We start from the raw sequence: 14,205 nt of genomic DNA, 5'->3' as shown, positions 1-14,205 counted from the left end.
GCTACCTCCAGACCTGCACTAGATTCTATGGTCCTGCTCTGGCAGGGGGGGTTGGACTTGATGATCTCTGGAGATCCCTTCCAACCCTTAACATCCTGTGATCCTATGACTTCTACCTCAGTCTGACCTCCTTTTGGGTTCACTGCTTCCAGAAACAACAAATTATTGGCAGCTACTATTAGAATAACACCTTTTATTGGTAATCATAATGATCACCTGATCATCTACCTTTATGCAGCTCCCTCTAACATGAAACAGTTAGGAAGATATCCCCTTTATAAAGGGAAATAACATTAGACTAGATTTCATCAATATGTCTATGTTTTCTATATTTCATATTTTTTATTGTGTACTTACAAATGGTTTGGTTATCAGTACCAGAATCTTTCTAGGAATCTAAAGTACAAGCAAATTCTCTATGGCTTCTGTGGCTCCCTATCTTTTCTCTTTCCATTTTCAGAAACAGACACTGTTTGACCTTTTCCAAACATGTGGTACCTTACTTGTCCTCCATGAACTCTAAAAGACAACTGATAAGAGCTCTGAGATTTCTTCTGCTCATTCCTAAAGAATCTTAGGGCAAAGTTCCTCTCTTGGACCATCTGAGAACATTTGATTTACTCTAGTGTTCCCTGTGTATTCCCCATTCTGGGCTGAAACCTTATCCCTTCTTTGCTGGTATGAATTTGTGCTAGTGAGAGTACTGGATAGACTATTTTTAGTAAAGTCTTCACATAAATGGTACTTCAATCTTCACAGAGTAATGCCTCAATGGTTTTCTTTCCTCTCTTGAGTGGAAGACCAGCAATTTCATTGGACTTACAGAATGATACATCTCATTTTGTTCCCTGAGCTTTTGGTCTTCATGCTCATAGGGAGTTTTACTGCATGGTGCTCATATGTTCTTAGCACAGTATATATTACAGAATCACATGAAATCATAGACTGGTAAGTGTTGGAAGGGACCTGTGGAGACCATGCAGTCCAACCTCTCTGCTAAAGCAGAATCACTCAGACCAGGTTGGCCATGATTGCAATGTCCAGGTGGATTTGGAATCTCTCCAGAGAAGGAGACTCCACAACCACTCTGTGCAGCCTGCTCCAGGGCTCCAGCACCCTCACAGCAAAGAAGTTTTTCCCTCTTGCTCAGATGGAACCTCCTGCATTACAGTTTGTCCCTTCTGCCCCTTGTCCTATCACTGGGCACCAGTGAAAATAGTCTTCCCTATGCATACATCCTATCCCATTCAAAGTTTTCATTTGCTTTCCTTGAAGCATAGCTGTAATATGGGGGCCACATGCCAAGTATGACAGTTACAGTTTGCCAAACTAAAATGCTGTAGAATTTCTAACCAGTGCACCTAACTTGTGTGGTTGTCACTGTATGGCGATTTTCAGTGGTGCTGTGACATTTTCCAGGCAAGCCTCACCCTACAAGAGATGGCCTTTTTGTCTGTCACCATGGTCCAAATGAATCACCTGTGCAAATGGGACCCAGCAAGAGAAACATGCAACAGACAGTTTTCCTGCGTGTTAGCAGTATTTTAATCTGCTGGACAGTTGTTATCCTTAACGTGAGGGCTTTTTCTGAGTTGCCTGCCCAATGCAGCAGCTGTCAGCAGAACAACAAGAACAGGATTCTGGTGATCGTCTGTGTGGAACAACTCTGCCCTTGGGGAGGGGAAAGGGAGGAATTTCTGCAGCTCCCAAACAAACCCAGTTTGCCAGATTAAAGCTGGTAAAACCTGACAATTCTGAGAGGAGAAGAACTGCATGGGCTGGAAGGTGATAGTAAGCAACACTTCATTGTGCAAGAATTTTCACCAGGTTTAACAGATGCTGTAAGCAGCCCCACTGAGGAACCCTCTGTATTTGCCCACACATGGGTACAAATGGATTTAAGTTGCCTTTTAGTCTGCCCAGGAGGGATGGAACATTTAGTGTTTTGCTTTAACACCAAAAAATATGTTGCTTTTACCCCAAAATAAGGCAAGTGATTTCTTTAACCTCCTACCTTCTGTTTTTAAATCTCCCCTGTTTTCTGCTCTCAGGCTAAATTATCTCTTCCTGCTCCCTTCTTCTCCCTGTCCTGTTTTCTCCTGATTTGTGTGGGGTTTGGCACTTAACAGCTAGCACATTTGTTATCCTGATGTTGGCTCTGCACTTCTCCCTCCTCTGTCCCTTGTATAGTACTTAAAGGGGCTGGTATAGTACTTAAAGGGGACAGACTTTTCAGCAGGGTCTGTTGTGACAGGACAAGAGGTGGTGTTTTTAATCTAAAAGCAGGACGTTTGGACTAGAGATATGGAAGAAAATTTTTACACTGAGTGGGGTGAGACACTAGTGCACTAGTGCACATTGCACATTGTGGTAGATGCCACATCCCTAGAAACATTCCAGGTCAGGTTCTGGGACTCTGAGCAACCTGCTGTAGCAATCTGAAGATGTCCCTGCTCAGTGCAGAGTTGGACTAGATGACCTTTAAAGGTCCCTTACAACTCAAACCATTCTATATTTCTATGCTTATGACTCTTTAAAGAGTCTGCATTTATCCAGGTCTGACCTTTCTCATCCATTCACTGTGTGACCTTGGAAAAATCATTCAGTCTGGAGAAAAGAAGGCTCCGAGGTGACCTAATTGTGGCCTTCCAGTATCTGAAGGGGGCCTACAAGAAGGCTGGGGAGGGACTTGTCAGGATATCAGGTAGTGATAGGGGAAATGGAATGAAGCTGGAGGTGGGGAGATTTAGACTGGACATGAGGAAGAAGTTCTTCACTGTGAGAGTGGTGAAGCCCTGGAATGGGTTGTCCAGGGAGGTGGTTGCCTAGGCCCCATCCCTGGAGGTGTTTAAGACCAGGCTGGATGAGGCTCTGGCCAGCCTGATCTAGTGTGGGGTGTCCCTGCCCATGGCAGGGGGGTTGGAACTAGATGATCCTTGTGGTCCCTTCCAGCCCTGACTGATACTATGATTCTATGATTTAGCATCTTGGTTTGGGTCCAGAGCCATGTTCCTCTTTACCTCAACTCTCAGCAAGTATAAAGGGAACTTAAATATCTAGCTCCTGGCCACTGAGGACAAACCCAATAAACTCAGTGAGGAAATCTAGACAAGTACCGGATAGAGCATTTAGTCCCTCCCCTGCACTTGCCTTCTGCCTAGCTTTGTAGACCCTGATGTCTGATAGTACTCAGTGGAGATATCTGAACCAGATGTCACTCCCATCACTCTTCATTTCTTAAGGAAATGAATTGTTTTAAATACTCCTTAAATTCTCTTTTTACTCAATTATGAAATACGTTCCAATTTGACAGCAGTGTTAATTTGAGTAATACTTTTTGTAGCCTTTAGTTTTAATATCTAGTTGGGGGAAAAAACTGCTAAATATTTATACTTCTTTTCTTTGATCTTGCACTCAGAAGAACTGAAAAGGTATCACACTTCACATTTTAACTATAAATATTTTAGATAGCATTTGAAAGAGTCCAAATTCACCTCTCATGTTGGATTTGTTCAGATTATTGAGGTAGGCTGTCATTCTTCCATGCTTTCAAAGGGCATTTGGCTAATCACCAGTGATGGAATCATTGTTATGGTGGTTTGGCCCTGGCTTAGGGGCCGGATGCCCACCCAGGCTGCTCTATCAATCCCCTCCTTAGATGGACAGGGGAGTGGAAGCAAGCATAAAGCAAGAGTAAGTGGAAGCAAGAGTAAGCAAGGATGTTACTCTCTACTTCCCTTCAGCAGATGATGTTTGGTCATGCCTGGGAAGCAGGGTTTCAATACACAGAGTGGTTGCTCTGGAGGACAGACACCATCAACAAAAGTCCCCACTCTTCCTTCTTCCACTTAGCTTTTATATAGCTGACACCATATGGTATGGAATATCCCTTTGGTCAGTTTGGGTCAGCTGGCCCAGCTGTGTCCCCTCCCGAGATCTTGCCCATCCTTCAGCCTACTGCTGGGAAGGAGGGGTATTGGAAAAGCACAGCCTTGGTGCTTGGCTCAGCAGTAGCTAAAACACTGGTGTGTTATCAACACCCAGATACAGCACTGCAAAACACAGCACTACAGAAAAAGGCTCTGGAGAGAATTAACTCCAGCTCAGCCAAACACAGTACAATTGTCCAGTGCTTCTGAGAGGCCTGGGGCTGTTTAGCCTGGAGAAGAGCAGACTCATAGGGGGTCTTCTCAATGATGATAAATATCTGCATGCAGGTGAAGCTAACACACAGGCATTAATTGTTCAGTCCATGAACAACAAGACAGCAGCAATGGTAATGTAAGTGCTGTGGCTGCATTCTAGTTCAAGGTGGACAGGGGTTCTCCAGAGCCAAGGTAGCCCAAGAAGGAGGAGAGAGAAGTGACAGAAGGTGGCAGAGGCTGTCATGGGTTGATGATATTTGATACCATGCTGCCACCATGCCAGCTTAAAAATGAAAGTGATGTCTGGGGCTTGAAATTCAGATTGTAACGTGAGAGGCTTCCTGTTTCCAGTTACTGCTTCCAGTTTCCAGTTTTGGGGTTTTGGTCTTTTCCGATGGGCTGGCTGCCGCATGCTTGGGTTGGGGGAAACCATTTCATTGCTGGCTTCTGCTGCTGCTTCTGCTTTTGCTAAGGTAACTATGCAGCATATCATCTCATTAAACTCCTTGTCTCAACCCAGAGGGGTTTTTTGTGTCACTTTCCCTCGTGAGGGCCTGTGGGAGCAGACTGTGTTAACCAGGACAGAGGCTGACATGGCTGGGGGCATTGCTGGGGTGATCACAGGCCATTTAAATGCAGTCAGCCTTCTCAAGAGCCATGCGAGCAGACAACTCTCAGGAGCAAACCTCTTCCTCTTCAGAGAAAGCCCCAGTCATGTTCAAGGTATCCATCCAGAACTGCAGAGGAAACTTCAGTACAGACAGTAGGATGAAGTGACCAAACCATTCTGTGGGGAGAAAGGTAAGCACTGCACAAGATGTACACAGGTGAACAACCTGTTACATCAGGTGGCTGAGTTAAAGGAAACAGTAAATGGGCAGTGCATCATTAAAGGAGCAGAGGTAGTGACTGACAAGTGGCTTCCGTTCCAAGTTCCAGCAGCAGACACCACCTGAGGATGAAGCACCTTGGGCCCTGGTGTCCCACAAACACAGGTCTCCACCACAATCTCCACCCTGTGACTTCTCAATGGAAACAGTTTTGAAGTTTTAATAACAGTAGACACACAGGAGCAAAGCCCACAAGTTGCAACTGAGCCAACATCACACAGCAAGTATCACAAAAAAGTCACCTGTGCTTGTAGTGGGAGACTCCCCGTTAATGGACGCTGAAGCACCCATCTGCTGGCCTGGCAGGGAGTCACGAGGGATACGCTGCCCTCCTGGAGCTGAGATCCGTGATGCTGCCGAGAGGGTGCCACAACTTGTCAAGAACATGGATTGCTATTCACTATTACTCTTTCATGTAGCACAAATGACACTGTATGCCCAAACAGGCAGAATCAAGAAAGACTGTAAAGCCCTGGAGGAGAAAGTGAAGGATTTTGTGCCCAAGTTATCTTTTCTTCCATATTACCTGCTCAAGGATTAGGTGCAGACAGGAACAGACCAAATATATACATAATGCAGATCAACTTCTGGCTATGTGGCTAGTATCACTGAAAGAGTTTAGGCTTCTATAACAGGACTTTTATGAGGATTACAGCCTGCTAGGAATGGATGGAATCCATCTGTCTGAAAGAGGCAGGGAAATCTTTGGCAGCAGGCAGGCCAGCTTGTTGAGGCGGTCTCTAGACTCAAGGACCTGGGGGGAGGGATCCAGAATGGCAATGCTCAAGCCACCATCACCACTACAACCACTCAGGGAATTAACCAGACCAATGAGAGTAAAATGTGCCTCGGCTGCCTCCTCAGTGCACAAAGTCTGAGAAACAAATGAGGAACTGGAGCTCTGTGCCCAGTCAGAAAGTTATGAATAACCCAAACTTGGTGGGACAACTCACACAGCTGGAGGATCGTGATGAATGGCTACAGGATGTTTTGTAAAGACAGGCACAGGGCATGTGTTCCACCACTGAGTGGGAGGGGATGTGGCTATTTTTAGCACCAGTGTGAAGCTATAAAAGGCATCACAGTATGGGGGAGAAGGGGAGTTGGCAGCTAGAGGCTCAGAATTGCATCTAGGGGAAAAATTCAGCTAAGAGAGAATCAGCTAGGGAATAGGCTGCTAGAAGAACTGTGCTGGAGGCTGCTACATTCTGCTGCAGGGAAAGGGCTGTTAAGTGATCTACTGGGGTAGGGCTGCTGCCATCTGCCACAGGCTTCTGGAAATCAACTAGAAGAACATTGCTAGAGAATGAGAATTAGCTAGAGCTGAGCTGGTTTTAGAACCATCTAGAACCACAGACAACCGCTTCTGGGTATCTCTGCTAGCTGCCATCACAACCCATGAGAGCTGCCATCACAGCCCCTGGGAACTGGCATCACCCTGGAGAGCTGTTGCTGCCTGAGAAGGCTGCCACCACCTCAGGGAGCTGTCGTCCTGCCTGCTGCTCCTGCCTGCCACCCCTGCTCACCACTCCCTTTGGCATTATCTGCACTTGCATGGTTGTGACACATACTCCCTACAGATCAGGTCACTGTGGCAGCTATGCCTGTTGCTTGGTAAAGCGGTTTGGTGCTTGGCTCTGTTTTGAGTCTTAATTCTATCCCCAAGAATGTTAAGTTAGTCACACTGAAGATCCAGTTGGACATCACTCAGGAGTTAAGCTCAGCCACACCCAGCTCCCCGATCTAAGGACAAGCTGGAAAGCAAGAGGGGTTAATTTCTGCCAAATTATCCACTTTTGGATTGTGACATGGCTAATGCTGTTTAATATCTTCATAACTGATTTGGCTGTTGGGATGAAGAGTACCCTGATAAAGTTTGCAGATGACATCAAAATGAGTGGGGAGGTTGACACTCCAGAAGGGAAAGCCACTCTCCAGGAAGACCTGGACAGGCTGAAGGAGTGGACTAGCAAGAACCTTGTGAAGTCCAATAAGGACAAGTGTAGGGTATTGCACTTGGGAATACATAACCCAGTAGTGCAGCTCACACAGGGATCCACCTGGCTGGTGAGCAGCCTTGTGGAAAGGGACCTGTGGGTCTTGGTGCATGTTCTGGGTGAACAGTGTGCTGCAGCCACAAAGAAGGCCAACAGGATGCTGGTTTGCATCAACAAGGGCATCACCAGCAGACATAAAGAAGTCATTATCCCATTCAGTGCTTATCAGACTGCACCTGGAGTACTGTGTTCAGTTTTGGTCCCTGCCGTACAAAAAAGGTGTGGACAGGCAGGAAAGTGTCCAGAGAAGGCCCATGGGAATGATCAGAGGACTGGAAGCTGAGAAATCACAGGAAGGAAGGATGAGAGAACTGGGTTAGGGGAGGCTTAGGGGAGACCCTATCACCACATACCAGTACATAAAGGGTGGCTATTAAGAAGATGGAGACTCCCTTTTAACAAGCAGTCACATGGAAAAGACAAGGGATAATGGGTACAACTTACTCCTGGGGAGATTCTGATTGGACTCCAGAAGAAAATTTTTCACCATGAGAACAGTTAGACATTGCAATAATCTCCCAAGGGAAGTAGTGGATTCTCCTACATTGGACAGTTTGAAGACACAGCATGACATGGTTCTGGGCCATCTCATTTAAACTATACTATTACCAATAAAGGTTGGACCAGATCCTCGAGATCCCTTCCAACCTGGCATTCTGTGCTTCTATAATTCTATGGTTATCGGCTGACACATCCTTTCATTCTAGCCCTGGTCTCAGTGTCAAGTTGCTTCCATGTTTGTTTTATTACATCAGTGGCAGACTGGGGGCCCTTCATTTCTTGCTATACTCAGATTTCAGGATGAAACATTGAAACATAAGCAATCAGTCTGACCTGGCAGCAAGCAGCTCCCCAGCACATGGAGCAATGTCAAGAGGGTGGGGGTCACATTCTTTTCAGTGATGCCCAGTGACACAACAAGGTGCAGTGGGCACAAACTGGAACACAGAAGGTTCCATTTGAATATGAAAAACTTCTTTGCCATGAGGGTGTTGGAGCCCTGGAGCAAGCTTCCCTGAAAGGTTGTAAAGTCTTCTCTGGAGAGATGCCAAACCCGTCTGGATACTATGATCCTGGGCAAGCTGCTGTGGGCAACCTTGCTTTATCAGGGGGATTGGACTAGATGATCTCCAGAGGTCCCTTCCAACTGCCACCATTCCATGATTCTTCCACAAAATGTGTGCCAGAGCATTAGGCATTGTTTCACTCTAGTGTTTGTTCTGCAGACCTTATTCACGTTTCATCCTGCAGAGTCAGGATACATCCCTGGCTGCCTTCTCCCTTTGCTGTGCTCACTGCATTTCCTTAGCTGAGAGCTGCAGGCTGGTGCAGAGCAGGGTTGTGTCACTAAGATCAGCTGAAGCCCAATGGGAGAGGAGCCCACGTGACTGTGAGCTGCATGGACCTGTCCAGCAGTGCAGGTTAGGGAAATAAAGCCCTGTGTGCTCACCATTAAGCTTCTCATTTTATTTTTTGACCCAGTGAAGTTGCTGATCTGGGGTTTGGTCTCAAGTTTTCTGTTGCTCGCAGAAGGGCTGCTGCTTCTGCATGATCAGGCTGCAGCAGAGTTCAGCCTGCCCTTGCAGAGCCATCTTTAAGGTAGGCAAAAATCTCTCTGACTCTGCAGAACAAAAGAAAAGGAAGAAAGGGAACCAGCAAGCATATTTTATGTGCTGGCAATAATTGCTTCCAGTTGCAGCTAATGGCAGCTAACATTTTCTTAATATTTTATTTGGGGTCAGGAGTGTTAAGTATTAGGGGATGAAAGACCCAAGAAGGATTCTTCTCCATTTCCTCTGCAAAGCTGGCTAATGAAAGCAACGCCTAAGGGTTTAAAACTTGCAATGTGTCTTTCCTTGAAATCACATTAAACAATTATATTCCTTCTTGCTAATTAACAACAAAGATGTAAATAAACCCATCTGAAGGTGGAAGAGAAATGTGATGTACTAAACCCTGTGAGTTAGGTGTAGCCAGCCATGTCAGTAGTAACATTCTTGGCTGTAATTAAAATGATTTGCATTTAATGCAATCCCTGCTTTATTTCTCCTGCAGCAATGCTGCAGCTAACAGAACTCTTTAAGTCCAGAGCTTCTCTGGAAGACTTCAGCTCTTTCCTAATTTAAATACCTCCTAAAGATGTTGGTTTTCCGCAACACCCACAAGAAGCTATTGCATCCTAGCCTGACCTATTTAATGTGCCTCATGAATGAACTGCTTACTGAGAGGGAGGGGCATGAAACCATTACCTTCAGCTAACCATGAGCAGTGAAACAAGAGTGCTGGCATCACATAAAAAGACGCTAAAGAGTTTTCCACCACAGGATGTGTTTCCACTGTATACAAGACTTCAGGATCAAGCCTGTGACTGTGCATATTCTGAGGAGCCATTTGTGAACGTTTTTGGTTCAGTGGGATGCTGTAGCACCAGTAAAAGCTCGAATTCTACCAGTTATAATGGTGTTTGCCAGCCTGGTTTGAAAAACTGTTTCTGTTGAACCCAAATTTATGAGTCCTTTTAGTCAAATTTCTGTAGCATATGGCCAGACCCTTGCTATTCTGTTTACTTGCCTCTCCCAGATCTGTTGTTGTGCTTGCTTTGCAGAGGTGGAGCAGAACAGAGCAACACCTTCTCTGCAGGTACACCTCCCCTCCTTTTCCCCAGCATCACTTTTCTACAGCATTTAACCTGCACTGAGGGAAACTTTTAGGCTGTGTTTTAGGAGTTAACTCCAATCAGCCTAACACCTCATGAAATGCAGTTTAACCTTTCCTGTGCTTGTCAGATTCAACTTGCTTTACCTTCAGAGCCCACAAAAGAGGGGGAATGCTTTAATTTTAAATAACCTTGTGCTGTAAATTGACAGTGGGAGCAGGGCGAACTTCCCACCCATGTCAAGTGGGACAAAGTTGGTATCAAATAGCTATTCCAAGAAAAAAGCAACTGCAGTAGTAAGACTTGAGGTTGAAATGAGTGTCTTGAGAGTTGTCTTTGTGTATGAGCACATATAGCTTTAGTTTTAATCAAATGGTTGTAATAAACATGGTTTCTAGCATGAAAGAAGTTTCAGGAGAGAAATGACCTGACGCCTGCTGAATGCCTTTGCGGGCCATTAAATGCAAGTTCTGCCCATCTGGGAGATCCTTCTGTCTAGTATTTGATCTCTGGTTTGCTATTATTTTTCCCCTCAGATTTTCTTTCTTGCACTGAAGTGAGTATTCACCTTTGCAAGGAGAAGCTGTGTGGGCTCCATTTGAAACCAAAAATAAAAAGGACGCCACAATTGCTATTTAAATTCAGGAACATAAACACTGCAGCTGTAGTGATGCCCTTGCTACAGTGATGTGTTGCAGTCTGGTTTTGATGGAGAGCAAGAAGATTTTTTGCTCTTTTATTCAACTTACTGGTTTGCTCCTGAGCTTGCATTAACTCTGCTCAACTCAGCAACTCTTAAATACATTTCTTCTCCCATAATTCTGTTTTCCTGCTCTGCTTTGCCTTTTCTTTTCCACAGCAAGTGGTATTTCTTTAATTCTACTACATGTCCCTGCTGCTATGTCTCACCTCATCTCTTTCTAAGTTTTCCAGATAGCTCCTACACCTGGGTTGCATTGTGGTCAGTGCCTGGGCACTGCCCTTTGATGCTTCATGGTGGCCACTCTCATCTTGCATCTCTGTCTGCCCATAAATGGAGTCTTCAGGTGCATTTTACCCTTGTTTATAATATCCAACAAAGGCAAACTAGTCACCTCAATTGAAAAATAAATGTCTGGAGTGCATTGAGAAGAATATGACCAGCAGGTCGAGGAAGGTTCTCCTCTTCTCTGCCCTAGTGAGGCCACATCTGAAGACCTGTGTCCAGTGCTGGGCTCCCTAGTTCAAGAGAGACAGGGAACTACTGGAAAGGGTCCAGCTGAGGGCTACAAGGATGATTAAGGGACTGGAGCATCTCCTTGAGGAGGAAAGGCTGAGAGACTTGGGGCTGTTTAGCCTGGAGAAGAGCAGACTGAGAGGGGACCTTTTCAATGCTTTTTACCAGCCAAGAGGATGGGGCCAGATGCTTTTCAGTGGTTCCCAGTGACAGAACAAGGGGCAAATGGCACAAGCTGGGTGTTTTCATCACTGTTGGATGAACCTAGGAAAATGAGGAAAAAAATTCTTTGCTATGAGGATGCCAGAGCCCTTGACCAGGCTGCTCAGAGAGGTTGTGGAATCTCCTTCTCTGGAGAGATTGAAATGCAACTGGACATTATGATCCTGGGCAGCCTGCTGTACGTGTCCCCGCTTTAGCAGGGGGGTTGGGCTAGATGATCCCTAGAGGTCACTTCCAACCTATACCAGTCTGTTTCTGTGTGTTTGGTCTCTTTCCCAAAGGCTGGAGTCCGGATGGTGAGGCTTGAGAGACACCCCACATTAGCTAGCAACACTGCTTTCCATTGCTCAGAGGTTGAGTGGCGTTTTCCTTATGCCTATCACCTCCAGCCCCACTGGTCTGAAGGAGATTGGTGTGTGCAGTGCTCCCTTGTACTAGCACCACTGGCTCTGGGATGGGAGAGCTGTGATGTTAGCGGCAGTTTTGTGGTGTTAGTACAGACCTTCTCCTGGGCTTGCATGCTCTGTAAGAGCAATGAGAGTTGGGGTATAAGGTGGACTTAAAGTCCTCCGCCAAAATTAAAATTCAGCTCAGTCCCACCGCTCTGGACTGTGTATTTTAACATTAAGGTGATTTTCCAGCAACAGGAACAAAATTAGACAGCAAATAAAAAATGATCCAGCAGGTAAGTGTTTGGCCTCATGTGTTTGCATTTGTAGTCATATGTATTTCTGAGTCCTCTTTGGTTTGTGTTTTGTAGGACAAAGAAAGTCAGCCACTGCTACCGGATCGTTTACCGCCACACCGAGAGGACTTTAACACAGGAAGAGGTGCATCACATCCATCAAGCTATTGAAGAATCAGCAGTCAGAGAACTTGGGGTTGAGGGCAGGTTCTAGCATCACTGTTCTGAAGCCCTACCAATTACAGTTGCTTTTGCCTTCCTTTTATTTTTTCCCCCCCCTCCTCTTTTTACTTTTTCTGGGGCGTGGTGGGTGGGTTGGGTCATACAAGTAAAGAAGGGTTTTGTGACTGAACCTGGCACGTGGGAAATGATTGATAAGTGAGGACTGGTAAATCTACCAGCTAATAAACATTACTGCTGAGAAATCATTGACAAAGTGCTGGCACTTTAATGTAAGGAATGGGGGAACAACAGCAGTGTGAGATTTCCCTCCTGTTACAATAAGAAATACACTGCTTGGTGGTTTTCTATGTGGTTAATTGGTCCCTGGGTTCTATTAAACTGTAAATACTTAGCATTATTTCTGTGTTGACAGGATCTTCTGTCCTGGTAATGAGTGAAGCGAATCAGAGACTCAGATTAATGCAGGGAATTAAAACCCATCCTTCCCTCTTCTTGACATAAGAAATGTCAGGTTTTGCTTCCAGAAACCTTCCAAGAAATGCATCTTGTTGAAGTTTGGCTCTCTTACCTTCAGAGCCCATGAGTTGCTTTCATCTGCTGCAGAGAAGGAGCTGGTGTGGCTCTGGGACCAGGCTTGGCAGTCTTGGAATGCTGGGTCATTGGTGAGTCTTTCCTGTTGGACTCCCTGCTCCCACAGAGCTGAGCAGAAAGAGGTTCTCTGATCTGTAACCCCTTCCACCATTGAGAGGCAACCTAATCTTGGTTCTCCTCACATAGGTAGCAGTGCAAGATAATGTCTGTTCCTGTCACTGTCAAAAGACTGATACCACATGGGGCAGGACGGCAGGAAAGAAATACTCTCCTCTACAATGCCCTGAAAAACAGCTGCCTTGATCTCATGCAGTATCTTACTTTCAAGCAGCAGTGTCTGCTCTGAAATGTGACCTTTAAGGCAGGAAACCAGACTAAAATGGGATCTCCTACTATTTCAGACACCAGTTGCTTTACAAGGTGCTTGGCTGTTTCATCACAGGTTATAATAAGTAAATTCTGGCAGTGGTGTGATGTCAGGACCTGTAGCAGTGTTCAAACGGTCTGATAAATACTTGATGAGCCATTGCAGATGCTGATACGGAATGTGGGACCTGTTTTTGCTTATAATGGTATTTCACACAGCCTTGCAGGTCACATCTGGTTGCTGTGCAGGCAACATTCCCTCCTTCAGGGAAGGAGGCTGTAAAAGCACTGCGATAAATAGCATCTAACACTGATTTATTCCTTATCCAGAAACATCTGTGCAGCAGGTTTGTTCTCCACCAGCAGCAGCCAGTTACTATTGCAGATGTGACAGAAGCAGAAAGCTTGTTTTAATTTCATTACTCAACATATTTAGCTGTGTAAACAAATCCTAATCTAAATGGCTGTTGTGTGATCCAAATAACTTGGTTATGAAAACAATATGCCAGACTTTCTGCACCGCAAAAAGAATGGGTGCCAGTTAGGCACCAGGAAAACCTGGTTCACAGAATCACAGAATTACTGAGGCACCTCAGTATCTTTCTTGAAGAGAGTGGCCCAGAACTGCACACAGTACTCGAGGTGAGGCCTCACCAGTGCCGAGTACAGGGGCAGAACTACAGCCGTAGTCCTGCTGGCCACACTATTCCTTATACCAAGATGTCACTGGCCTTCCATGCCACCTGGGCACACTGCTGGTCATGTTCAGCCGCTGTCAACCAGCATCCCAGGTCCCTCTCTGTCAGGTTGCTCTCCAGCCACTCATCGACCACTCAGTAGTGCTGCAGGGGGTTATTGTGGCCAAAGTGCAGGATCCCACACTTGGCCTTGTTAAACCACAACCAGGTTGAACAGGACCTTGAGCAAGCTGGTCTAGGGAACGGTGTCCCTGCTCATTGCAGGGGGTTAGAACTAAATGATCTTTAAGGTCCCTTCCAATCCAAATAATTCCATGAATCTATGAACAATGTAGTTGCCAAGGTAAGTTCACTTGCTAGTCTCTGGTATTCTACAGTCTGCCTCATGAACATGCTCAGTCTTGGATGGGCTGCAAGTCTAATAAAGGTGAACAAGCTCTTAAGTATCTAAGCAATGCCATGACAAAATAATAAGGATAATTACAGTAATTAATGT

General features: G+C 45.6%; 1 protein-coding gene across 2 annotated transcripts in view; it reads left to right on the top strand.

Annotated features, from left to right (window-relative positions):
* FARS2 (phenylalanyl-tRNA synthetase 2, mitochondrial) overlaps nt 1-12,140 on the top strand; it is a 220,580-nt gene extending 208,440 nt beyond the window's left edge. For both annotated transcript variants that reach the window (XM_054164080.1, XM_054164081.1), the window contains exon 8: nt 11,947-12,140. In XM_054164080.1, coding sequence (XP_054020055.1) covers nt 11,947-12,085 — 139 coding nt within the window. In that variant the 3' untranslated portion in view covers nt 12,086-12,140. The remainder of the gene's footprint in view (nt 1-11,946) is intronic.
* The last annotated feature ends 2,065 nt before the right edge of the window (nt 12,141-14,205 follow it).

The sequence above is a fragment of the Dryobates pubescens genome, chromosome 9, assembly GCF_014839835.1.
Source record: "Dryobates pubescens isolate bDryPub1 chromosome 9, bDryPub1.pri, whole genome shotgun sequence".
NCBI lineage: Eukaryota > Metazoa > Chordata > Aves > Piciformes > Picidae > Dryobates > Dryobates pubescens.
This window is presented reverse-complemented; position numbering and strand designations above follow the sequence as displayed.